Below are 27681 nucleotides of genomic sequence, written 5' to 3'. Positions count from 1 at the left end.
CTTTTTTTTTTTTTTTAGTATATTTATTAAACTATATTATTTTCATGTATATCATATATATAAACATTTTTTTTTTTTTTTTTTTTATAAAACATATACATATATATACATAAAAAAAAAAAAAAAAAAAAAAAATAAATTTTTTTTTAAAAATTATTTTGATGGATTTTCATCTCCGTAAATAACTTTTTCTCCCTTAATCTTTCTAATAAATACAAGAGCAATTGCTAAAGCTATGTTAACACCGATCATACATATAATAAGTAAGTTAATATAAGTAAAATCATAATTGGTATATTTAGCCCATTCAAATAATAATAATCGAACAAAAGACACAATACCACAAACAAAATTTAAAAACCCAATAAGAGTTGAATGATATTTTGAACTAAAAGTGTAAGATATGAAAGTCCATAATTGACCATTTGCACAAGCTGAATATAAAGTATTTGAAATGACTGATATCCATTGAGCAATACTTGATTTGGAATAGCTAAAAGCATACATAGACATTGCAAAAAGTAATTCATATGCAAACATAATCATAATACCAAATTTGTCTGTTATATTTCCTAGTATTACACATGGTATAAAAGAAAATGGCAAAATATAACCAAGTATATCATTTTTATCTTTTGATAAAATGTTTTCTACAACACTATAATAAAAAGTGTTATAAATAGCATTTAAAGGACCATATATCCATAAGCATAAAAAGTGAGCACAGGTAAAAATGTTGAATAAATCCTTAAATGTAGTAGATTTAAATATGTTTTGTTTTTTTTTAGAAGTAATACTACTATTATTTGTACTAGCATAATCTTCTACCTTTCTATTTTCATTTATTCCCATTTCATTATAATCGCTTTTACGTGAAGTCATATTATCCATTTCTATATCCTCTTGTATTTCAACATTTTGTAATACATAATTGTTCTCATCAACTTTTTTCATCGTATCCATTTCTTCCTTTTCTACTAAATTAATTTCTTTATTTTTGTAATAATTATCAAATTCATATTGCCTAAAATACCTAGTTCTAGGAAAAAGGAAAATAGTTATTATAAAAAAAAATCCAACACTAATGCACATATACCAAAGCATAAATGTTTTGAAAGATAAGTTCAGACCACTTATTATTAAATCAAGAATAGTCATAGTACCAGTAGATAAAGACCCTGCACCAGAAATTATATTAACAATTAAATTTTCATTTCCTGGATATAAACCAGATGCATTTAAAGTAGAAAAAGATGCTAAATCAATGCTTGCTGATGTAAATATACCTCCAATAACATATGCATCAAAATTTTCGTTTGATACAAGAATTAATATCCATCCAATTAAATTTAAAATATGACCTAATAACATACTAAACCTAGAACCTAAATAGTCTACTATTAATCCATTAAAAAAAGAAAAAGCAAAATATGCAGAGGAACCAAAGACAAAAATTGTTTGTACTGCTTTATCTTGATCATCACACACATATCTTTTATCTGGTACTCTATCATAAGTTCCATCAGAATTCTTTTTGCATTTCCATATATATGTGTCTTCTCTAAATAATAAATTTGATAAATTTGGCCATCCAAAAAACAATCGATTTGTTAAAACAATTAATGCAAAATACACAAATAATAAAATATTTCTATTCACATTATATGGAGTTTTTTGTTCTGAAGATTTTCGTATCTCTTTTTTTTTTAATTGTTCTTCTAATGTTTGTGGCATATCATAACCTTTCAAACTAAATAAGTTGAAAGAATTATAACTGCTTGATTTTGCATTATTTTGTTCTTTTTTCTGTGATGACTCAGGTATGGTATTTTCACCTGAATGTGATAAAATAATGGTGGAATTCTTTTTGGAGTTCATAGATTATTTATAGCATTATTTAGTTAACTTGATTGTTATAAAAAATAATTAAATATATACATACATACTTATATTTTCTATATATTTTTTTTTCCCCTTTTCAAAAAAATATATGTATATGTGTATATATTTATGTGTTCTTATTTGAAAAATAATAAAAAAAAAGTTTAAGCTTTTTATTTAGTATTTTAAATATATATAGCCACGTATTTTCTTTATTTTATTTATTATTTGCAAGTGTGAGAATTTATTTTGAATAAATTTTTTTTTTTTAATATTTATAAATTCACTTTCATATTAAATTCTGAATATGAAGTTTCATATAAATTTTTTTTTTTTTTTTGTTTTATAATTATAAAACAACCACACTTAATGAATATTTATGTAGTTTGCTTCGTGTATATCTGAAATTAATATAAAAAGTATTAAATGTAAATTTTATAAATATGAAAAAAAAAAAAAAAAACAAAAATTTAAGGCAAAATAATTATATTACAAGAGCATGCAACAAATAAAAATCATACACATGCTACATATAACATATGCATATTTATAATTATTAATATATTAATATAAATTTATATATATATATATATATATATATATCTTTATGTATATATAAATATACATATAAAATGTATACATAATATGCAAATATATATAATCTACAAAACTTTAATATCTGTAGTTTTTGTATTAACGAAGAGTTACATAACATATAAACCTCATAAATATAAAGCACAATAATACCAACACAATAAAACACTGAAACAATACAATAACAAAATAAAATTTATAATATAGATGGCTTTTTTTTTTTTTTTTTTTTTTTTTTTTTTTTTTTTTTAACCTTGCAAAAGTTTAACAGATATTTAAAATCTTTCTTCAAAACCACAATTATATACTGAAAGAAGTATAATTATTTTTTTTTTTAAAAAAAGTATTCTAAAAAATTTAGCTTAAAAAGATTGATTAATTTATTAAAAAAAAAAAAAAAAAAAAATGATTCAATTTAAAATTATATAAATACGGAGAAATATAGCTGATTATTCTTATGCGAAATATGTAAAATTCCGAAAATTATTTTTGCTTAATAAGTTTAGAAAATGAAATTTTAAAAAATATATGTATTTTATTAGAGATAAATGAAGATATAAAAATAAAATAATACTAATACAATTTCATTATAATTTAAAAAGAAAATTTTATTTTCATTCAATATATATGATACTATTTTGTAAAATTTATAAAGAATAATTTAATTTAATTTTTTTATTTTCTTTTAATTTTTATAATTTAATTTTATAAATTTTAAAAAGATAATCAAAAAAAAAAAAAAAAAAAAAGATATGTTTTAATAGGTAGATATTTTTAATAATGAAATACAGCATATCTTTTTTTATATTGCAATAAAAATAAAGATAATATAAACTGAAATATATATTTTTTTTATAATAAATTAGTAATAAAAATTGCATTTAAAATTTTACTTTAAAATATTTCTTTTCTTTTTTTTGTTTTTTAATAGTATCTTATATCAATAAGTTAGTAATACAAATTCCCTTCTCTATTTTTAATGTTGCCACTTCATAATAATGAAAATAAAAAAAAAAATGAAGAAATTGGAATCGATTTTAGAAAGAAAAATGGATATGGAATTAAAAACATTGGAAAAATAATTAGTTCACATAAGCAGTTTAACAAAAATGTGAAAAAAAAAATTTCTTATGATTATATTGTTATATTATTAAATAAAGCAAATTTAGATATCAAGTATAATTATGCACAAATAGCATATAGTTTATTTTGTCCTTCAAAATTGTATAAATTATTTTTATATAGAAAGCAAAATAAAAATCATTATTATCGTGATGATCCTTGCTTTTTTTTTATTTTTCTAGTTAATTATTTAACAATTGGATATATATATAGTATAAATATAATATCAAGAAAACCAAATGTAATAAATGATAATTCGAAATATGCACTTTTTACTATTAGGATTTTTTATCCACTACTTATTTTTCTATTAACAGGAATATTAATAACTACATTAAATTATATATATATATTTAAATGCATTAAAAATAGATCCATTGTTGGTAATGAATATAATACTGTTTTTGAATCAATAAAAGATTTAAATAGGGAAATTTTGTTTTTCTTTGATATAAATTTAAATTGCTCTACAACTATTCTTATTTCATCATTTGCAGTTCCTTATTTTTTTTTGCCTATTTTAACTATAAAACATTTTGAAATTTTAAAAAAAATTGTCATTATTATATTAAATATATTAGATATTCTTGGTTGGATGTATTATTTGTATATATATAAAATAGGTATGCATGTTATTTTATGTAGAAATATCAAACAAAATAATTATATATATATTTTTTTTTTCTGTTTTATTTTAATATTTTTTTTTTATTTAACATATAATAATTTAACATTTGCATTATTTATCTACAACTTTTTTTAATAACTTTTTTGTTTATATTTTTTTTTTAATAAAAATTTATATCCGAAAAAAAAAAATTTTATACAGGTTCTTAAGTTATTATGCTTAAGCATATTACTTTAATATATACTTTTGTATTTTCCATTTATTATTTATATTATAATTAAATCAATATCTACAAAAAAAAAATTGCTTTTTCAAAAAGCAATATATTATTTTTTATTTCTTAATATTTCCAATAAAAAATTTAGATAAATTAATTATTTTCTATATCTCAGTTAATTTAAAAGGAATTAAATATTTAATAAGAGTGCCTAATGAAATTAATTAAAAAATATTTAAATAATGAACTTTTTTTATTTCTACATTAAGCATATTTTCACGTGATTGTATAAAAACAAAAAGATATATATAAAATATATATATATTAAAGTATAACAAAAATGAGAATAAATAATATCACAAAAAAGGCAAAAATAAAAAGTTTTTTTTCTTTATTTTTTATCATCATTATAAAAACATATTTAAAGAAATATAAAAAAATTCAAATACAAAAAAAATATAATTAGGAAAAAAAAAATTAAAAAATCAATAGGTGTTTAAGCGATATACTTATTTAGAAGGGTGCAATAATATTAATTCATAATAGAAATTTATTTCATTTGTTAAAATGAGTATGCATATATGTAAATATTTCTTTCACTTATTTAATTCCATATTAGCGGTTGTTTTTAATTATCTAAACTTAAATCTTAAATATTTCTTATTTTATCCTATTTTTTTCCATAATTTATCTTGTTATGCACTAGATATATATATAAATATATATATATATATATATATATATTTATTTATTTATTTATTTATTTATTTATTTATTTATTTATTTATTTATTTATTTAATTATTTTTGATTAAATATATCAGTGATTATATAGTAAATAATATAAAATATGTTTGTCATACAATGCAATGAAACATCGCAATTAATTACTTTGGATTTACAATTAAAATGTGTTAAAAAATCAATGTTATTTTTTTTTTTATTAAAAGCGCATATATTAGAGTTACCAATTTTTTTTATACAAAAACGTTTTATTATTTGTAGATTTGATGAAACATTGGAATCCAATGCTTGTAAAGAATCCAATAAAATAAGAAAATAAATTAACCACAAATATAAAAAAAGGTTATTTTCTTTTTCTGATTCTATATATTGTGTTACAATATCAATGTAATAAATAATTTGTTTATAATTAATGCCATATATATATAAATGAACACATAATGGCTTCGAACGAAAAATTGATATTAAATTTTCATTTTTTTGTAAAGATAATAATATAGAACAATCAGATGAATTATATTTGTACGCATCGATTATTTTTCGATTGTATTTCTTATGAATATAATTTCTTAAATTAGTTAAATATTCAATTACTGTTGTTTTCCATTTTAAATTACTGTTCTTATTATATTCTCTTTTTTCTAATTCTTCACTTTCTGTATATTTATCTATAATCTCAAATATTTTATGAATCTTATTTCTATTCAAATTTTCATTTTTATCCAGTATTATATTAGCATTAACTGTATTTGGAATTAAATTTCTTTCATTTTGCATATTTTTTATATATTCAATAAGTAATTTATTTTCTTCATTAGTTATATCACTTTCATATATCTCTTCAATCGAAAAGGCCTCATTTTGTAACATAGAATCATAGTTATGCATTTTAGGTATATATAGTTATATTATACTTATAAGTATACATATTGTACACATAAATATATATATATACGTGTATATATTACATATATATATATATATTACGTATATATATTAAGTATATATATACACATACATATATATATATATATATATATAAATATATACGTATATATATTATATATATATATTATGTATATATATTACGTATATATATTATATATATTATGTATATAAATACGCATACATATATATGTATATATATTTATACACATATATATCTATATAAATATATATAGATATATATATATCTATAAATATTTATATATTTATATATATTTATATATATATTTATAGATATATATATATCTATATATTTTTATATATCTATATATATGCATAAAAATATGTGTTTTTATTTTTTAATTTTTTTTTTCTCTTCTTTTTACATAACGTCTAAAGAAAAAAATTTTTTTTTAATTGTATCTCTTCTTAAATAGAAAGAAAAAAATTATTTAATAAAAAGAATATTAAAAAAAACCCAAATTATAAATGCGTATAAACATTTGTTATTACATGTACTTTGAAATTAATTTAAATATACTACAGAATAATAAAATTTTTTTTTTTTGTTTTCTAAAAATTTTTTATTTTTTTCTAAACATAAGATTCTTAAATTTAAATTTTTTTAAAAAAAAAAAAATTTAAAAAAATAATTTTTTTGAAAAATTATATAAAAATTTTTCTTAAAATTTAGATGGAAAATAATTCTAATTATTCTTTTTTTTTTTTTTTTCTTCATATTCATATATAAAAAAAAAAAAAAATGTAGTTAAAAATTTCAATGAAAATATATTTATTTGAATATTCATTTCATAATTTATATATTAATATATTATATTTTTCTATTATTTAATGATATGCTACACTTATTTCTTCACAAAAATATATATTTATATATTTATTATTAAAAAATAATTTATATATATATACAATTTTTTTAAAGTTATCAATTGATTTTTTTTTTTTTTTTTTTTTTTTTTTGGCTCTTTAAAATTTTTTTTTAAGTTTCATTAGTTTTACTACAAACAGTATATTATTATATATTACTTTATTTTCCTTTCTTTTTTTTTTGTAAGACATATTTAAGGAAATGTTGTAAATTAATATATAAATATATTTACAATTTTTTTTTATCAAATAAGGCTTTGATAACTATTAATAATAATGATAGTAATATTATTTATGATGTTGATGATTAATAATAAAATATTTTACTTTATTAATTATTCTTACAATTATTAATTTCATTATTACTATATATATCTAATATATATATATATATATATATTTATATTTATATATATATATATTTTTGAACTTTTTTACATCTGTATTATATGATTCATTACATATTAATATTTTATCATTTTAGAATATTACTATTCAAAGATTTTTTCATAAAAATATACCTTATAATAATCTTATAAGTATTATAAGGGTTATGTTTTTATCTGATTTCCTTTTTTTTTTTTTTTTTATTTTTTTGGTTATTTAATTACAAAGTTGATTCTTATAATTTAAAACTTATTAAGAAAATATATATATATTTATATATATATATATATTCACCTTATTTATAAATGAATATAACTTATATGTATTTATAAAAATATTTTTTTGAAGGATAAAAAATGAGCAATAACTTAAAAAATTGTATAAATTACGATTTTAACCAAAAAGTTAAATGGAATTTTTATATAAATTTAAGAGATGTAACGGATTTAAAGGAATTAGATGAACTACTAAGTGAAGAAGATAATTGTTATACTAAAATGAATAATGAAAATAAAATAAAAAATATAAATAATATATGTGAAAAAAATTTATTAGGAGAAATAATAAAAGCATATATATTTTGCAAGAGTGTCAAAATAAAAGAAACATGTAATTTGTGCTTAATGTCTTGGATATCTACAAGGCAATGTTGGTTTGATTGTGATGAATTATTATTAAATAAATATTTTGAAGGATTATTAGAACCATTAATATTTATTTGCAAAGTATTAAAAGAAAAGGTCATATATCATTTTTATCAAATACCAAAAGAATTATATATAGTTTTTATAAATAAATTTAAAAAATATTTAAGGATATATAAGGATAAAGAAATTATACTGAGTATAATTTCATCAGCTTGGGATATATTTTATTCCAAGATATATTCACAGAATTGATCTTTTTTAACTTAAGAAAAAAAATGACAAGAGAAATTATATATATTTATTTTAACAAAAATTATTTAAAAAAATTTATACTCGTTGATTATTATTCACATTATTACATTTATCTTATATAATTATATGATTTTTATTTTTAATTAGTATAGTTTTTTTTTTTTTTTTTTTTTTTTTTTTTTTTTTTTTTTGCATTTTGCTTTGATATATATGTATTTGAATGGAAATGTTTTACCTTTATAATTATATAATTTATAACAAAAGGAGAAAGAAATCATTGAATACATATTTATCCTATAAATGTAAAAAGGTGTTGTATAAAAAAATTATAGTTCAAATGTTTTCTTTATTTTTTAGTACTTTATAGATTTAAATTAGATCAGTTATATATATATATATATATATTTTTTTTTTTTTTTATTCCTTACTTATGTATATACATTTATATATTCTACTTATGGCATTATGACTTTTTATTATTTTTTACATAGGAAAATGTTGTCATAATTATTGATATAATTTCATAGAATTTTTTTCTAAATATTTTTTATGTTTGCCGCTTAGTATTTGTAATTAATTTATTATATGTTTATTATTATTATTTTTTTTTTTTTTTTTTATGAATAATATATATTTATCAAGTTTATATTCAGAAAAAAATTATTTTTTATATATAGTAATTCGTCTATTTTTTATTTTATCATTTTTTTTTTTTTTTTCTTTTTATATATTTATATTTAATAAATAATTCTCTGATTAAAAATTTTGAAATGCATTATTATTAAATGTTAAAAAACATATATATGTATATATATATATACCAAAATATATATAAATTTTTTTATATGTTTATTATTTTTTTTTTTTTTTTTTTTTCTTATCAAATAACTTAAAAACTATCATTTTGATTCAATTATTGTTTTATGTTTTGATATAAAAAAAAAAAAAAAAAAAAATTAATAATTAACAAAAAAGGAAATTGTGTAACAAATATAATGTAAAAGAAAATATTTTTATAATTAATTTAAGAAAAAAAGGAAAAAAATTAAATACATATGTAAAAAAAAAAAAAATTTATATAAAAACTAAGCATATATTTCAAATTTTAAGGTCTTATAATATTTTTAATTTTTTCAATATTTTAAAAAAATTCAATTTCTCGTTACAAACTAGATTTATTCTAGCAGTGTAAATTAGATTCATAAATTGCAAAAACTTAAAATTAATATACTTGTGTATTTATATTATTTTTTTTTATTATTTATAATAAAATATTTTAATTACACAACATATTTTATAAATTTTCTATTAGTTTTTTTATTTGAAATAATTTATTTCAATCATATAATTGTCTCGTTATACTTTATTCTTTTTTTTTTTTGTGTTTGTTTACCTTTAAAAATTTTCTGAAAAATGATTTTTTCTTTTGTTGTGATTCTGATAAATGGTTATTTTGTTTAACTTTATGATTCTTATCTGATTCAAATGTTATATTTTCATTAGTTGAAAAAGGTGCATTTTTTAACTTTTTGAGATTCCATATTAATGAAAATCCTTTTTTTGGTAAATCATAATTTTGTGATTTAATTGGAATCACATTATTATCTTTTTTTTTTTTTTTATTTTTTTTTGGAAATTTTTCATTTATTGTTTTATTATATTCACTTGAATTAGTTTCTTTAAGTTCTGTATCTTTCAATAATTTAATTCCTTTTTTAGTAAAAATATTTCCATTTTTTTTTTCTTCATCTAAATTTTTACTCTCTATGGTGATCTTATTTTTTATGCTATACATACTTTTAACAATGTAATTATTTTCCTTATTATTGCACATTTCATCTTCATCATTAAAAGTATTTATATAATTTTTTTTAACTAGAAATTTTTGATTTTTTGAAATGATATTATTATTAAATGAATCATTTTTATTGTTAATGTTATCATCTCTCATGTTACTATGAGTCTTATCTTCATTAGATTTAATTTTTTCATTATTGTTTTCTGTAAATGATAAATTTATGCTACTTATATTTTTGCTTGAAAAAGAACTTGTAGAGTTGTTTTTTGTTGAAATAGTGTAATTAGTATTATTTGAATTGCTGTTATTTAATTTTTTAATTTCTTTTTTCTTTTTTTTTTTAATATCACTTTTATCAGATAAAATATTCCTATTATGTTGAATTAAAGCCTTTTCGTGAAGCAGTATATCGTTATCTTTATTACCTATAGAAATATAAGATAAATGATTTTTCTGTAACTCTTTTTCCCTTTTAAAATCATCTTTTTTATCTTTATTTTCATATGTATTTTCTTTATCTTCATCATCTTCAACTTTTTCTTTATCTTCATCTTCTTCAACTTCCTCTTTCTCTTCCTCTTCCTCTTCCTCTCCTTCTTCCTCTTCCTCTTCCTCTCCTTCTTCCTCTTCCTCTTCCTCTCCTTCTTCCTCTTCTTCCTCTTCATTTTCATCTTTTTTGTTTCCACTTTCTTCTTTTTTTTTTCGCTCTCCTTGTTCATCCTGCTCAATATCTCCATCATAATCTTCTTCTTTATTATTAGGTTCTTCTAAACTATATTTTTTTTTTTTTCTTTTTTTTTTTTCTTTATATATATTACTAATAGCAGAAGATGATAAATTATTTAAAAATTTATTAATTACATTATAATTATTATTATAAAATAATTCTGTTGTATTTTTTTTTTCTATTGAAAAATTAGGATCGTTATTTATTTTATTACTTATACTTCTAGTTCTATGTTTAGAATCCCCACTTGAATATATCCATTTTTTTAATTTTCCATTTTTCCATTTTCCATATTTAAGAATAATATTATTTGAAGCATATATAAATAGAGGATTGAATAAACTTATATCCTTTTCATTCATATCACTTAAATTAATTGAATTCAAACATGATAATAAAAGTTCAATATCTTTAAAATATTTTTCTTTATTATTTTCTAAGCTTACCTCTTCATTACTGTTACTAGATGAAAAATCAAACTTATTTATATCATTATTATTATTATTACTATTTAATGAATATCTTTTATAATTTTTATTTTTAATAAGATCATTATTACTATCTATTGAAATATATTTGTTGTTTTCCTCTCGAATTTGTTTACTTATTTTTTTTTCTACATTTTTTTCTACCCTATTTATAATTTTGTTATAATTATTTTTGTCTTTAATGTTGTTATTATTCACAAATAATTTCTTACTATTAATGTGTGATGATAAATCTCTCTTATTAGAAGAATATTTTTTACTACATTTCATATTTTCATTAAGATCCTGCTTATTTATATATTCATTAGTAGCGGAGCATAGATGAAACTTTATTTTCTCATAAAAATTGTAATTAAATTTAAAGTTATTCAATCTTTTTTTTTTCATTAAATCAAAATATTTAGAACAAACCTCATAGTAACTTATATTTAACAGGATAACTAGGAAATTATAAAAATCATAACTATTACACTTCTTTATAACGTCCTCAAGTATTTTTTTACTTCTTCCTTTGTCAAAAAAAGACTCTTTTAAAAGATTTAATAAAAATTCTTTTTTAATTTTTTGCGTATTTTTAAAAAAAAGCATAAATGAGTTGTTTATATATTTCTCATAATCTTTTAAATGTTTAATCAAAATAAATATGCCATAACCATGCTGTTTATTATTTGACCAATTTCCGAAGTAAATTCGACCATCATTCCATTTGTAAATACCTAATCCTTCTTTTAAATTATTATTATGAAAACCAAAAAATTGTCGTTTGTCTAACCAAAATATTTCACATTCTCCTTGAATGCAGTTATACCTCCATTTCCCAATGTAAATTTTACTTCTATTAAAAAAATAAATACCTCTTTTAAAAAAAGAATTATTTTTTATATTACCAATATACATAGATTCATTATTCCATATAAAAGCACCAAAACCATTCTTCTCTCCTTCTTCATAATTTCCTAAAAATACATAATTATTATTTACATATTCAATTCCTTTTTTACTTTGTTTATCATTTAACCATAATCCCTTATAAAATGTACCATCAGGATGTATAAAAACTCCATAATTATTTGCCTTTCCATTCTTCCAATAACCAATATATTTGCTTCTTGAAAAATGAATATATAACCCAAAACCTGTTATTTTATCTTTTTCAAATTCTCCTATATATATGCATTGATCTGGTGTTATTATTGTACCCACTCCGTTTTTCTCATTTTTTTCGTTAACTTCACCTATATATATAACATCTGTATCAATATATATTATATGTGCAGTATAATTCATAATTAAATATTTTAAAAAAATCAAACTTGTTGCATTTATTTCTTTAAAAAACATCAAAAAATCTTTCTCATGTTCTTTAATATACATTAATATTCTTCTAACATTTATAATACAATTTTTTTCTTCATCTTCATTTACTTTTTCTCCTTCTTCATTTTTTGTATATATGTTTTTATTCAATTTTTTATTTTCAAAGCGATAAAAGTAATTTTCTTCATCATTTTCATATAAATGTGTTTCAAATTCTTTTAAATCCAAGTTAAAATCATTTAGTGTTATATCATCTCTACTATTTAATATTTTTAATTTGTCATTACTTACTTCCCCACAGCTACATTTATTTCCCATATTAAAATTTTATTTTTACTTTTAATTTTAAATATCTTAACTTTTTATAAAAATTTTCATTGGTAAAATTTTCTTTTTTTTTTTTTGCAACACTAATTGAAAAAAAGAACATCTGTAAATGTTAACATATGCGTTTTTTCATAAAATTTCAAATGAAAATAGGAACTTTAACATTGTATAATTAATATACTGCTTACTTTCTATTTACTTATTTATATTTTTTTTTTTTTTTTTTTTTTTTTATTTGATAAATAATACAGTAATTATTACATAATCAAAGTTTAAACTTTTAATTTTTTGTGTCTAAAAAGAAAAATTAATTCTTATTATTGTATAAAATAAAAAAATAAATTTTAATTTATACAATTTTTCATTAAGTTCAAAATTTTTTAATAAAAGTTTTATACATATATATATATATATATGTATGCTTATTACTAAGTATATAAAAATGGAAATTTTTTTTTTAAGAACAAGAAACGAAAAAAAAAATCATGAGCATTCAAGAAATATTTTTAATAGTATTTTTTAGTCCATTAAAAAAAAAAATTTTTTTTTCTTTTTTTTATTTTTTAAAGTCTTAAGTATACCTTGAAAGGTAACTTTAAATATAAAAAAAAAATTTTTTATATTAATTTTTACACACTTATAAGATTACAATATAAGTGCTAATTAATAAAAATATAATAAATTGTTATATCATTTATTCTAACATAAAATTATAATCAAATTAGTACATAATTATATAAATTTGTGAAATTTATGTTTCTTAAATTTTTAATTTTTAATAAAGGAGGTTAAAAAAAAAATTTTCCATAATTAGTTATTCTCCATCTAATCCTTAAATCTACGATTAAAAGAAATTTTTTTTTCATTCATGCTTATTTTATAATAATCTATAATATGTTGACAAAATGTATTGTGAGTAAAATCCTGAAAAGAATAAGAATGTTGATTTATATAATAATTATAATTTTTTTTTTTTCTATCAAATTATATCATTTAATATAAATACTAATAAGTAAAAAAATATAAAAAAATAATAATTAAAATTCATGAAAAAATATATAAATAAAGAAAAAAAAAAATACCTTAATGTCTTTTAATTTTATCCATATATATTCTTCTTCATTCATTACCATATTTTTCTACAAAAAAATATATTAAATTAATAATTAATATATATAAAAAGAAAATATGTAACAAAAAAAAAAAAAAAACATTAAGAGTTGTTCTTACATATTCCAAAATAGAACATAAATAAATATATGTGTCATATGTAAGATGAGAAAATTTATGCTTAAAATTACTTACCTACATAAAAAAAAATTTTAATAAAAATCATTAAAATACATATCATAAAGGTATGCAGATAAATTCATAGCATATGTAACAATAATATAAAAACAAATGATTTTGGAAATTACATATAAAAAAGAATCTTTCTGATCATTACTTAAATTTAAATTCTTTAACAAACTATTTAAATGCTGCAAAAATTGAAAAAATTTAATTTTTATGAATATGTAATTAAGAGACATTAAAAAAAAAAAAAAAAAAAAATTAAATTTTTTCTTAATATAAAATAAATAATAAAATTAATCAATTTAATTTTATATATATGTTTATTTTATGTAAAAACAGTTAAAATATAAAAGATTATTTTGTGTTTTTTTTAATATTGATTTGCTTCATGTAATTTTACCAAATGTAATATTTTTTTATCATATTTATCAAGAAGTACAAAAGGGAATAAATAATGCATTGAAAATAAATTAGAGTCCTTATTTTTTATCATCAAATAATGATCATCCGAAAAATTATTGTCAATGTCATTTAATTTATTGTCATTTATTTTGTTCTTAATTCCTTCTTTTTTTTTTTTTATTAACAAAACTAGACATATTTTATCTGTTTTTTTTTTTTTTTTAACTAGAGGAACATTTCTTATTTCTACATTTCTTTCTTTAATGCATAATTCACATTCATTTGAGTGCTCTAAATTAAATAAATTATTTGTTTTCTTATTTTTTTTTAAATAAATAAGGCAATTTTTATTTATAGGACAAATATTACATTGAGGAGAATTATTACAAATACTAGATCCTAAATCCATTAATGCCTGACTTAAGTCAGAATAATTGAATTCATCTGAACATAAAATATGGCTGACTTGTTCACAATGTTTCGACAAAATGGTAGAATTGTAATAATTTATTGTATCAGTAATTCTAGAAAAAATTCTTATAATGTTTGTATCAATACATATATCTTTTCTATTATATAAATGAATGCATATTGCTTTAGATGTATAATTACCAATACCAGGTAATTCTTTTAGTAATTTTAAATCATTTGGAAATATACCATTGTATTTTTCTACTACAGTTTTACAACATTCTAATAAATTTTTTGCTCTATTATAATAACCTAATCCTTTCCAAACTATTAATACATCATCCAAATTACTTTTTGATAACTCAAAAATATTGTTCCATTTTTTCATCCATTTTAAATAAAAATTCAAAACAGTATGCACCTTTGTTTGTTGTAGCATTATTTCACTTATATAAATTTTATATCCTTTTAAACTTAAATCATTTTTATCTAACAAAACATTATCAACATTTTCATTTTTAGTCTTATTAATGATTGATGTAATTTCATTTTTTTTCATATCAAAAGTGTCACCATTCGATATTAAATTATATATATTTTCATTGTCTTCACATACATTTTCTTTTTTTCTTTTTTTCAATTTTTGAGAAACCATATCATCCTGCTCTTTTTTGGTTCCTAAAAATTTTGTATCATTCTTATTATTATAGGTCTTCTCTTTTACATTGATTTTTTCCATAGTACATTCTTGTTTAACATTTTTAACAAAATAATTCAAAATATTATTTTCATTTTTACATTCATTTAACTGAACACTTGTTGTATAAGGCGGGCTATCATTTCTCCATGGTAGCCTACGCCTGTATTTGTAGTACCATTCTAATAAATTTTTTTTTAATTGATTACTATTTTTTCGTAAAAAATTATAATGGTAATCTGAATAAGAATTTTCATTCTCTTCTTTTAGGATAAATTCTTCATTTTCCTTTTTGTTTTTGTCGCTTTTTTTAGAGTATTCCTTATTCATTTTTAACAAAAAAAAAAAAAATATTTTTATATATTTGTTTTCATGTAAACAGTTAACTAATTTATAATAAATGTCAAGGAACTATAAAAAAATTATTCATAATTTTATTTGTGATTCAAAATTTTTTTTTTATTATTTTTCAAAAAAAAAAAATTCATGATGAAAATTGTTATTTAGATTCTATTTTATAATTCTTATATTATAAAAAAAGTTAAATACCTTTTTTATTTTTTAATATATATATATATATATATATATATATATATATATATATATATATATATATATATATATATATTATTAATCAAAATTAATCCAAATAAAATTAAAAGTCCTTATAATTTTATTTCTCTTCATAGTTTAAATTTTTTTAGGAGAATTTAATAAAAAATAAAAAAATAAGAAAAGATTCTAATAAGTCTTTACTGGGATAAATATATTTGAATACATTTTATTTACATATTTAATCGAGTTGTCCAAATATAACAGCAGAAAACGAGGAGATTTTTTCATTTTTATATTTATTATCTTTTTTTCTCTTTTTATTACACTAATTATATTTCAATCAATTTGTATCTATATATTTATAATTTCATAATATACATATTTTTATTTTAAATTTATATCTTTATAATTTTAAATTTTCCTTTTTTTATATTTTTTTTCAATATTTTATATTTTTAATATACATAATATAATCTTTATCTTCTTTTTCATTTTTTTTTTTTTTAAGGTTTTTTTTTATTTTAATTATCTACTTTTTGTATTAAAATTCCATTATTACAGCTTTTTTAATTATAGCATGTAATAATGATTACATATATTTTTTTTTTTTTTTTTTCAACATTTTTAAAATTCCTTTTAGTTTATTTTTAATAAAATTTATGATGAAAATTTTTTCTTAAATTTAAATTTTCTTTTTAAAATATAAAAAAAAAAAAAAATTAAATACAAAGTATACTTATAAGTTTAAAATAAGGAAAAAATTAATAATTTCATTTTTATTAACAATATTTTTTTTTTTTCTATAGCTAATTTTTATATTCAATGAATAATTCAAATAGTGAAAATAATAATAAATTAAATGCTAACTTGAAAATTAATGAAGATAATCTAAATCAAACATTTTCTCTTTTTGAAAATGACAACTTTGAAATAAATAAAAGTGAAGATGAATATGTTTCAATAGAGGATAATGAAACAGAGGATGAAAATGAATTATACAATGATGAAGATATAAATTATGATGATGCTATAAGTGATAATTTAACAGATAATGACTTGAATAATAATTACATGAGTGATGATGATGATGAAAGAGGAAATATTCTGAAAACAGCAAAGGAAGAAAAGGAACAAGCAAGTGAAGCTTCTTTTAAAGAAGAAAATGAAATGGATGAAATTAAAAATAAAGAGAAAAGCATAGATCTAAATATTATAGGTTTAAAAAGAAGGATGAAAAAAAAATACATAAATAAAAAAGAAAACATATATTATGATGAAATAGGAATATATAAAAATAATAAAGTTATGAAAAATGAAGATATAGAAGATCGAATGAAATATTTATTATTATTATTAAGTAATGCAAAAAAAAGTAATGTAAAATTTGAAAAGTCTCAAGTAATAAAAGAATTGCTTTTTTATTATTCATATTATTATGAATACTCAAAAGAAATGATAAAATATTTAAATTATTTATTTGATGTAAAAGAATTGTATCTATTTCTTGAGTTAAATAATATTCCAAAAGAAATACATTTAAGAACAAATACTTTAAAAATAACTAGAAATAATCTAATGAAAATTTTAAAAAGTCAAAATATTTCAGTTGAAGAAGGGGATAAATGGAACAATGTAGGTATCGTTGTAAATGATATAAATTCCAATGTTGGATCATTAAACGAATATTTATATGGTTATTATATGATTCAATCATCTTCTTCTTTTATTCCAGTTTTAGAATTAAATATTCAAGAAAATGATTTAGCATTAGATTTATGTGCAGCACCTGGAGGAAAATGTACATTTATGTGTGCAATAAAAAAAAATAAAGGAATTGTATATGCAAATGATATAAATAAATTTAGATGTAAATCTATAGAAGCACAAGCATCAAGAATGGGAATAAATAATTTAATAGTAACATGCATAGATGCACTGAAAATTCATAAGCATCTTACTTTTCAATTTGATAAAATTTTGTTAGATGCTCCTTGTAGTGGTACAGGTGTAGTTAATAAAAATAAGGGTGCAAGAAGAAAAACAATAAAAGAAATAAGAGAATTAGCTCAAAAACAAAGAAAGCTTTTAAATAATGCAATTAATCTTTTAAAAAACGGGGGTATTCTTGTTTACTCTACATGTAGTATTACTGTTGAAGAAAATGAGCAAGTTATAAATTATATCTTAAAAAAAAGAGATGTTAATTTATTACCATTAAATATTAATATTGGAGATCCTGGCATAACTCATTATAAGAAAAAACAATTTTCAAGTAAAATTTCTTTATGCAAAAGAATTTATTTACATAAACATAACCATGATAATTTTTTTGTTGCAAAATTAATTAAAAGATCAGATGCAATATTTGACAAGAATAAGTCCATTATAACTAAAAAAGAAAAAGATTCAAAAAAAAAAGAAGTGAAAAATACCCAAAAATACAACAAAAATAATGATATTAGCAATTTAAAAGAAAATAGTACATTTTATAACAAAAACACAAAAGTAAATAATGATAATAAATTAAATAATAATAAAAAAGTAAAAAAGAATATTCATTTTCACAACAAAAAAAAAGAAAAACATTCAAATAAACTAAAATTTAAAAAAAACATAAAAAATAGTAATCCAAGTGATAAAGGAAATAAAGAAAACATCTTTAAAGAAAAGGAAAAAAAAAAACTAAAAAATAAAACTTATAATAAAAATATTAAAAGTAAAAACAAAAAGGTTTTATTAAATGAATCGAAACAGACAGAATCAAAAAAAGAAAATAAAAAAATTGATAACACAAAAAGTAATTTAAGTGTTAAGAATAAAAAAATTCAAAAAAAATTTATTAAAAACAACAAAAAAAGACTAAACAAAAAGAATGAGAATTGAAGAGAGATAAAAAAAAAAAAATTAAATCTCACAAAGGTTATTATAAAAGTCGATAAAATACAACTTTTCTCCAAAAAAAAAAAAAAAAAAAAACACATTAAAATATATATATCTTTAAAGTAACAAAATTTCTTATTTATATTAGTAGATATGAAAAAAATTACATTTTCATTAAGTAAATGAAAAAAATGTTCATTTGATAAAAGAAAATATGTTTTCTGCATATTTATGTATTATACCTTTTTAAATTTTAATATTTAAATTTTGTATAATTTTTTATCTTCAAACTTTCTACATAACATTTTCATTTCTTGTTAAATTTTACAAAATATATTTTTAAATTGAATATTTCTAAATTTAGAAAAACTTGTTTGTTTGTTTGTTTGTTTTTTTTTTTTTTTTTTTTTTTCAACTCTTAAAGTGTTTTATATGCATAAGTAGCTTAAATTTTCTTGTTATATTTAAAACAAAAAATTATAATTACGTGATAATTCAAATAAAGTTAAAAAGTTCTTCAGAATTATTCTAAATATAATTTTTCTTTTAGTAAACATTTTACGTTACAAAGAATATAACTTTTTTAATAGTTAAAGGTTTAAAAAAAATATTATAAAGAATAACAGGTAATAAAATAAAATTACTTTTTTTTTTTTTTTTTAAATATTAAAAGGTTCATAAAAAATAATATATATTTCTAAGTTTTTTTTTCCTTTAATATTATTTAATATTCTTATATTTTTATTTATTAGATAATTGTTATGGCAGCTATTAAAAAATAAGATATTTAACTACTAACAAAAAAATTAAGTAGTTTTGAATATTAATATCTCCTTTAAAATATTTTCATGACATATTAAATGTTAAAATTTAATACATCTGTATCATAAAGAAAAATAAATATAACAAAAATAAAATAAACGAAAAAAAATGAAGAATAAAAAAAATGTTTTAATTTGCATCTAGTTAAATTTTTTTAAATTAATTGTAAAATATATTTTATTTAAATATTTATTAATTTGTTAATGAATCCAAAAAAAATAAAATGTGCAGCTTCCTTTTTAACACAATTTCAATGTTATATATATTCCATAAAAGAATAATTATAAATTATATATATAATAGTATCACTTTGAAAGAATAATCTATTACACATAATTTATTATGCGGAGGAGGTGCAAATATATGTATGAATTTGGTAAAAAAAAAAAAAAAAAAAAAAAACTTGTATTCTAAAAATAATATATGCGAAACTCTTTTAAAAATAATATTGTCCTATTCATCCACTATATTTTGCTGTTCAAATATGTTCTTTGATTCTACAGATATATTTGAATATATAATTTGGTTAAAAAAAAATTTTAAATAAAAAATTTTGGAAAATAGACTAAGTAAAACAAAGAAGAATGAAACAATTAAAAATAACATATAAAAAACTCAAAAAAAAAAAAAATTCCTAAACTTAAAAACAGAATTATTTTGACCAACTAATTACTTTTTATGTGATTTATTTATCTTTTCCAATTTTATACTTGAAAGTGAAAATACAGAAAACGAAATACTTCTTTAAAAAAATCAAAAGTATAAATAAAACAAAAGAAAATTACATGAATATCTATAATATCAACGAAAAAAAATAAAAAAATTAATGATAAAAAATCTATTAACGAAGAGAAAAAAGATTATGTAAATATTAATTTTACAAAATATAATATCTTGTATAATAATAATTCATATCCATTAAATAATGCATTATATGAAGGACACACCCTTCGTTCAACTTAGCTCAAAAAAAAGTTAATCTTTGAAAATATAGATAAAACAGATAAAATTTTAAATGGAAAAAGTAACAACATAACAATTAAAGAAAAAAAAAAAAGAAAAAAAAAAATTATTTGAAAGTTCCTTAAAGAAAAATATATGGAAAATGGAAACTTGAAGATTTATAAGAATATCAGTAAAAAAATTTCCTTAAAAAAAAAAAAATATATTTTTCATATAAAGCAATTTCTTTTTGTAATTTATCAGACAAAACTAAATCAATGAAGAATGTTATTCATTCCATAATATTTTTTGAAAAAGTTCCTGAAGAAATATCTGAAAAAGATAAAAGAAATTCACAAATAGAATACATTAATATTATAGAAGAAAAAAATGCAAATAAAAAAAAAAAGAAATGGAATGTAAATTATATACAGTACAATTTAAAAAAAATTATTGACCGTTTAAGGGTCAAAAAAAAATATAATAAAAATAAATGTGGACATAAAAACCTATTCTTGAATAAATATTATTTGGCAAAGAATAAGATTTCATCAATTAATTTAATTAATTTTAAATTCATTAAAAAAAAAAAAAAAAAAAAAATGAATAAATTGTCAGTAAATGAAAATTTATTAAATATAAACAAAAAGTGTGTATGCAACTTAAACTTCAATGAAACAAATAATTTAAATGTAGATAAAGATAATATAAAAAAATGTAACTTTAGTGATATTGACAACAGTATGAATAATAGTAAAAAAATGAACATTTATATAAATAAATATATTGACAATTACGATAAAAATGTAACAGAAGAAAAGAAAAAAGAAATAAAAAGTAGACAGTATCTTTCTTTTTTAACTTCACCAATGACAAAAGAGAAAAAAAAAAAGACAAATTTATGTGTTGAAAATTCTTGTTATTTTTCTTGTAAAATGTTAAAAAAGGAAAACTGTTCATCAAAAGATATATATATATCACCATTTTATTTTCAGGAAAATTTCAATAACTTTCCTATTTATTGTAACCATAAAAATAAAAAAAAATATGACATTGCAATGCCACTAAAAGGAAAACAAAATTTATCGAAAAGTACTATAGATTCTAATGTAACCAAAAGAAAAGAAACAAGAGAAAAAATAAATGGAAAAAGTAAAGTATATTTAAATGAAGAAAATGTATATAAAACAAAAAAAAAAAATTCATATGAAGAAAATAAATATATTATGAAAATAAACAAAGGAAAGCAAATAAAAAAAGAAACTGAAGGATTTATATTTAATAATAATGAAAATAATATATTTATTAATGAATTAAATAATACAAAAAAATTAATCACACATAATTTAAAAAAAAATGATGATTCAATCGACGAAATTATTCAATTTGATACGATAAAAGAAGTCTACGAAAATATTACTAGTAATGATTATAAAAATGCATTAAGAGAAGGTGAATATGATCAAATAGACACAAAATATAACAGTGAAAATGATTTAAAAAATATTCGTATAATTAAGAATTCAAGTTATAAATTCATAGAATTATGCTCTCATGAACAAATAAAACCTTCATCTGTAAATAAGCATTTTAAAGATAGTATGGAAAATATAGAAACTAATTCTACTAAAGATGATAATAATCAATTAAGAGAAGAATCATCATATAAAAATTTCCATAAAAAAAGCGATAGATACAAAAAATATACAAGTAATAAAAATGAAATAAACATTAATAATAGTAGATGCATTTCATATAGTGAGAATAACAATTTTTCCTTTTATGATAATGAAGATTATCATGATATAACTATGAGTGAACTTCCCAAAGAAAGGATTAACAAAAATATGTTAAAATATAAAATTCCTGTTGATATTGAACGAATAAAAAACAAAGAAATGAATGATATAATGAAGAAAACAACGGATAACTTCCCAATGAAAAATGACAAAAATGTTACAAAAGAAGAATTGATAAATGTAAAAAGTCCTACCATCAAATTTATAAAATTAGATAAGAGAAATAATAAAAAAGAAAATAATTTTTTAGCAGATATATATAATTTAAAATGTGTAAAAAAAAGCAAAAATGAAGAAAGAGAAGATGAATTAATAAATTATAATTTCGTAGAAAAAAAAAAAGAAAAAAAAGATGATAATTTCTTAAGTTATAACAAGGATAATAAAAAGAAAATTATATATAATAGAATTTACAAAAATTATTTGAAAAATAAAAATAAGGCTACTTGTGAGTTCATAAAAAAAAATAGTTTTTACTCAAAACAATCAATAATAGAAAAGTTTTTATATTTTAGAAAAGATGTTGAAAATAAAAAAAATAAAGAAGAATATTTAAATAGTAATGAAATAAAATATTCTAAAGATTCTTTACATAAAGAAAAAAGTGAATATTTTAATTCAATACAGGATATATATCACCTTAATGAATTAAAAATAAAAAAAAAAATGAAAAATTTAAAAAAGAATAGAATAGCAAAATTATTTGTAGATAATGATAATATTTATGTAAAAGATTTAAAAATATATACAAATGAAAAAAGATACAAAAATGTTATATCAAATGTAAGTAATATAAAAATAACACAAAGAGAAATTTTGAGTTTGCCTCAAAACCCAGTACATTTAGGAGAACTAGAGAATTATAAATGTAAACTGAATAGAAGTATTGAGATACCAGCATTAAAAATAGAAAGTGAAGATATAAACCTTTTTAAATATAAAAACACATGGTATGAGTTATTTTTTTATAACAACACTAATAACAAAGAAACTCTTTATAATTATTTAATAATGCGTCTAAATTTTGAATTAATGATTAATCAAGTGAAGGATATAGTAATAATTGATAAAAATACAGAACATTTTAATTACCCTTATATATACAATGCCTATTTAATACCACCAATAAATGTTCATGAAGTAGAAAATTCATTAAGAATACAAAAAATAACAAGTGATAATTCTTTTATAAATAAAGGTTCGTGGAATTTTTTAAAAATAAAGAATGAATCTAATTCTTCTATAAAAATGTTATCAAATAGTGATTATATAGATATGTATGATTCTTTTTGTTCAACCAAAAAGAATTTATATATTCCTTTAAAAAATTATCACAGTAGTAACAAGGATGCTAAAATTTATACTTCAATATATAATGAAATCAATCAAAATAAAAATAATTTAGAAAGTATCATAGATGATAATGGAAAGGAAAGAAAAAAGGAGCATGTTAGTTCTTTTTTAGAAAACAATATAAGAGAAAAAAACGAATTAGAAGTAGAGAAAGAAATAAAAAGAAATAAAGTAAAAATAGATAAAAATAATATATATTATAATGAAAAAAATGAAAGTATGAATAACAACTTATTATCCGATACTCAATACAAAAAAGTTGTTTTTCTTGATAGTTTATTGTATAATGCCCCGTATGTATATATGACATTTGCGAATAGTAAAATTGAACCTATTTTTCCATATATATGTGAAAATATATTTTTTCTTTTTGAATATTATTATAATTACTTAAATAATTCAATTAAGCATTTAAAGGAAAATAGTTTAAAAAATAAACTTGTAGTACCTAATAAAAATGAAAATAAAGATATTAATATAATAGATAAGACAAAGATTATAAATAGTTCGAGGGAATATATGAAAGAAGACAATATAAAAGAATTTGTAGATATAAAGAATAATTCTATAAGAAAAAATCTACTCAATAATAAATTAAATAGTATTTCGGATTATAAAGAAAAATATGATTCTATAAATAAAACAAACTCAGTAGACATAAACAATTTCAAAATAAGAAACTTCATTAACTCAAAATTGTATGATTCAATATTTAATAAAATTAGAGATAAAAATACTAAAAAAATAAAAAAAAATCTGGATAAAGAAGATGTTGAAATACCTATATATCTATGGATTGTTTTTGGTGGTAAAGATATGAAATCAATGGACTCTTTAAATATTGTTTATAAAATTTTAAGATATGCAACAGAAATACCACCAGTAGAATACGAAAAATATGTAAGAAAATTGAAAAGAGTTAAGATAAAAAAAAATCAAAAAGATAATTCAAATGATAATTTATGTGCAGATGGAAAATTTGTTGTTAACAAGAAGATAGATATCAAAAGATATGTTGATATAAAAATGGAAAAAACTCCTCAAAATAGATATCAACAATGTAACTTTCTTAATAGTGATATAAGAAAGAATATACCTAATAATAAGAAAAGTTCATATAAACATATAAATAAAAAAAATTTATCTCATAGAAGAGAATTACCTGAATTACCTAAAGAAATATTTTGTAACAAAAATTTATATAATACTTCTATGGATATATATAATAGGATAGTAGCTTATTATAATGAATATAATAATAATTATGTAGTATTCGGTCCAAATAATTATAATGAATTTTTAGATATGTATTATGAAGAAATTAAAAGAAAAAAAAAGAAAAAAAAAGAAATAAAAAAAGAAAAAGAAAAAGAAGAAAAAGAAAAAGAAAAAGAAAAGGAAGAAAATGAAGAAAAGAAAGAAAGGAATGAAAAAGAAAGGAAAAAAAATATTTATATAGATAAAAATAGGAAATATTTAAAATCTTCAGAAATAAGCTATAGTACTAGTAATGAAGAGAATTTATTTTGTGAATATTTTAAAAAAAATAAAAATATTTCATGTTCTAATAGTGTTACACTTAATGATTGTCTTGATAATTTAAATAATTTTCCTTGTGAGAAAAATGTAGGTGAAAACGAAGGGGAATCCTATGATTTTTTTATAGAAAAAAGTGACGAATCTAGTAATTTAAGTACAGATGATGAATTATTCAATTTTATATCTTATCATATGCAAGGCAGGAATCCTTCTTTTGAAAAAAGAAAAAAAAATTTCAGAAATGATAAATTGAATTACACTGATATATATGGTCCACTTATATTTAAAAACAAAAAAAAAACACAAAAAGTAAAATATTCTTTTTTATTATTAGATTACCCAGCTTACAATAATAGCATAGGACATCCTTCTCCTCTTACATTTAAAACAAGTGCATTAGCTGCATTAAAAGAAGCAATAAAAGAAATTAAAAAAACAAACGGAAATAAAAACATATGCATAAATATATTTGGTTATTCTTTAGGGTGTAGTGTAAGCTTACAATTGTTACTAGATATAGCAAAAAGTTTATACAATGATTTTTTTGAGGATGCAAATAAAACTCCTTTTGAAAAAAAGGAATCTGAACCAATTAAAGAAGTAAAAAATGAAGGTAATCTATACATAAAATTAAATCAAAACAACCAAAAAATTAATGAGTATGTGTATGATGAAAAAAAAATACTGACTTTTCAAGATATTTTTATTGATAAAATTAATTCAGACAAAATTTTACATGAACAGTTCATAAAAAGGAAGAATGGCAAGGAAAAAGAAAAAATAAAATTAGAAAATATACACAAAAATAACGTTTTTGATAATATATCATATATTAGAAATAGTGATAAATGGTTTGATATAAATAACTGTTCGTTTTACAGTAGTGAAAACAATATTATTCGTAAAAAATATATTGATAATAGCTATTGTAAAAAGCTAGATACAAAAATGAAAAATGAACTGAATAACAATAATCCTATTAAAACAATTACAATTAATGAAATATTAAGCATTGTAAAAAGCAAAAAAAAATTAAAAGAAAATATATTGAAAAATGAACTGAAAATAACAATTAATAAGGTTGTATTAGTTGCACCATTTACTAACACACAAAAATTGGTAAAAAGTGTCTTAAAAAATAGTATTTTTTATTTGTTAAGTTCTTTTGTTATGAATAAAAAATGTTCATATGTTCATTGGGACAATATGATAGTGTTAAAAGAATTTTTTAAAATAATTAATGATTTCAAGAAAAATAAATATTTAACTGAGATTTTTCAAAATTTAACAATTGATTTCATACATGGTAAAAAAGATACACTAGTTAATTATGAAATGAGTTTGAAACTATTTAAACTAACAAATAAAATGATCATAAAATATTCATTAAATAATATAAAATGCTTTTTACATATATTTGAAAATGAATATCATTCTTCTATTTTAAATTCTGATTCAGAAAATAGAATTCTACAAATTATTTTTAAACCACTTAGATTGCACCCATTTAGTACAATTAATATTCATAAATTTCATTTTAATCTTTATAAAGATATGTACTTGCTAAAGACTGTTTATTTACAATATATTGCAAATGCTTGTTCAAAAAGAATTAATATGTGATTATTCTTACATTTTTCATTTATTTATTTAATTCAGTAAATTTTCTTAACAAAAAATAAATGCTTTTTTTGTTTCACCGTACATTTATTTTTAGTTTTTATTCTTATCTTTTTATTAACTTTTTTTTTTTTGACTTTTATTATTATTTTAATATTTCTGTTATATATATTTATTTTTATTTAATTTTTTTGTATTTTTTTTTGATTCCCCAATTCAATATCTTATTTATTCTTTCATTATGCTTTTATATAAGACTGTTGTTTTAATATTTTCCTTTTTTAATTAACTAAATATTTTTGTTTTTTGTTTTGTAAAAAGAAAAAAATATATCCTTTAAATAAAAAAAAAAAAAAAAAAAACAATTAAATACTTGATGATAAATCAGATTATCAAAAAATTTT

At 18.1% G+C, this 27681-nt stretch overlaps 8 protein-coding genes across 8 annotated transcripts; 4 read left to right on the top strand and 4 right to left on the bottom strand.

Moving 5' to 3' along the window:
* Positions 1 to 153: 153 nt before the first annotated feature.
* On the bottom strand, positions 154 to 1878 carry PGAL8A_00356800 (transporter, putative; the record flags this gene model as incomplete). Its single annotated transcript, XM_028672620.1, has 1 exon — positions 154 to 1878. The coding sequence occupies one exon, from the start codon at positions 1876 to 1878 to the stop codon at positions 154 to 156; it is 1725 nt and encodes a 574-aa protein (XP_028529155.1).
* Positions 1879 to 3454: 1576 nt separating this feature from the next.
* UNC50 (UNC-50 protein, putative) lies at positions 3455 to 4360 on the top strand (the record flags this gene model as incomplete). The annotated part of the gene is made up of 1 exon (XM_028672619.1): positions 3455 to 4360. The coding sequence occupies one exon, from the start codon at positions 3455 to 3457 to the stop codon at positions 4358 to 4360; it is 906 nt and encodes a 301-aa protein (XP_028529154.1).
* An 882-nt stretch (positions 4361 to 5242) lies between these two features.
* PGAL8A_00356600 (conserved Plasmodium protein, unknown function) lies at positions 5243 to 6073 on the bottom strand (the record flags this gene model as incomplete). The annotated part of the gene is made up of 1 exon (XM_028672618.1): positions 5243 to 6073. One exon carries the CDS (start codon positions 6071 to 6073, stop codon positions 5243 to 5245), a length of 831 nt encoding a protein of 276 aa, XP_028529153.1.
* A 1688-nt stretch (positions 6074 to 7761) lies between these two features.
* On the top strand, positions 7762 to 8304 carry PGAL8A_00356500 (conserved Plasmodium protein, unknown function; the record flags this gene model as incomplete). Its single annotated transcript, XM_028672617.1, has 1 exon — positions 7762 to 8304. One exon carries the CDS (start codon positions 7762 to 7764, stop codon positions 8302 to 8304), a length of 543 nt encoding a protein of 180 aa, XP_028529152.1.
* A 1363-nt stretch (positions 8305 to 9667) lies between these two features.
* PGAL8A_00356400 (phosphatidylinositol-4-phosphate 5-kinase, putative) lies at positions 9668 to 12952 on the bottom strand (the record flags this gene model as incomplete). The annotated part of the gene is made up of 1 exon (XM_028672616.1): positions 9668 to 12952. The coding sequence occupies one exon, from the start codon at positions 12950 to 12952 to the stop codon at positions 9668 to 9670; it is 3285 nt and encodes a 1094-aa protein (XP_028529151.1).
* An 834-nt stretch (positions 12953 to 13786) lies between these two features.
* On the bottom strand, positions 13787 to 16097 carry PGAL8A_00356300 (A/G-specific adenine glycosylase, putative; the record flags this gene model as incomplete). The annotated part of the gene is made up of 5 exons (XM_028672615.1): positions 13787 to 13885; positions 14044 to 14100; positions 14192 to 14266; positions 14380 to 14442; positions 14658 to 16097. The coding sequence occupies 5 exons, from the start codon at positions 16095 to 16097 to the stop codon at positions 13787 to 13789; spliced, it is 1734 nt and encodes a 577-aa protein (XP_028529150.1).
* Positions 16098 to 17144: 1047 nt separating this feature from the next.
* Positions 17145 to 19205, top strand: PGAL8A_00356200 (RNA methyltransferase, putative; the record flags this gene model as incomplete). Its single annotated transcript, XM_028672614.1, has 1 exon — positions 17145 to 19205. One exon carries the CDS (start codon positions 17145 to 17147, stop codon positions 19203 to 19205), a length of 2061 nt encoding a protein of 686 aa, XP_028529149.1.
* Positions 19206 to 21244: 2039 nt separating this feature from the next.
* Positions 21245 to 27280, top strand: PGAL8A_00356100 (conserved Plasmodium protein, unknown function; the record flags this gene model as incomplete). The annotated part of the gene is made up of 1 exon (XM_028672613.1): positions 21245 to 27280. One exon carries the CDS (start codon positions 21245 to 21247, stop codon positions 27278 to 27280), a length of 6036 nt encoding a protein of 2011 aa, XP_028529148.1.
* Positions 27281 to 27681: the final 401 nt, after the last annotated feature.

Source organism: Plasmodium gallinaceum (genome assembly GCF_900005855.1).
Source record: "Plasmodium gallinaceum strain 8A genome assembly, contig: PGAL8A_v1_98, whole genome shotgun sequence".
NCBI lineage: Eukaryota > Apicomplexa > Aconoidasida > Haemosporida > Plasmodiidae > Plasmodium > Plasmodium gallinaceum.
This window is presented reverse-complemented; position numbering and strand designations above follow the sequence as displayed.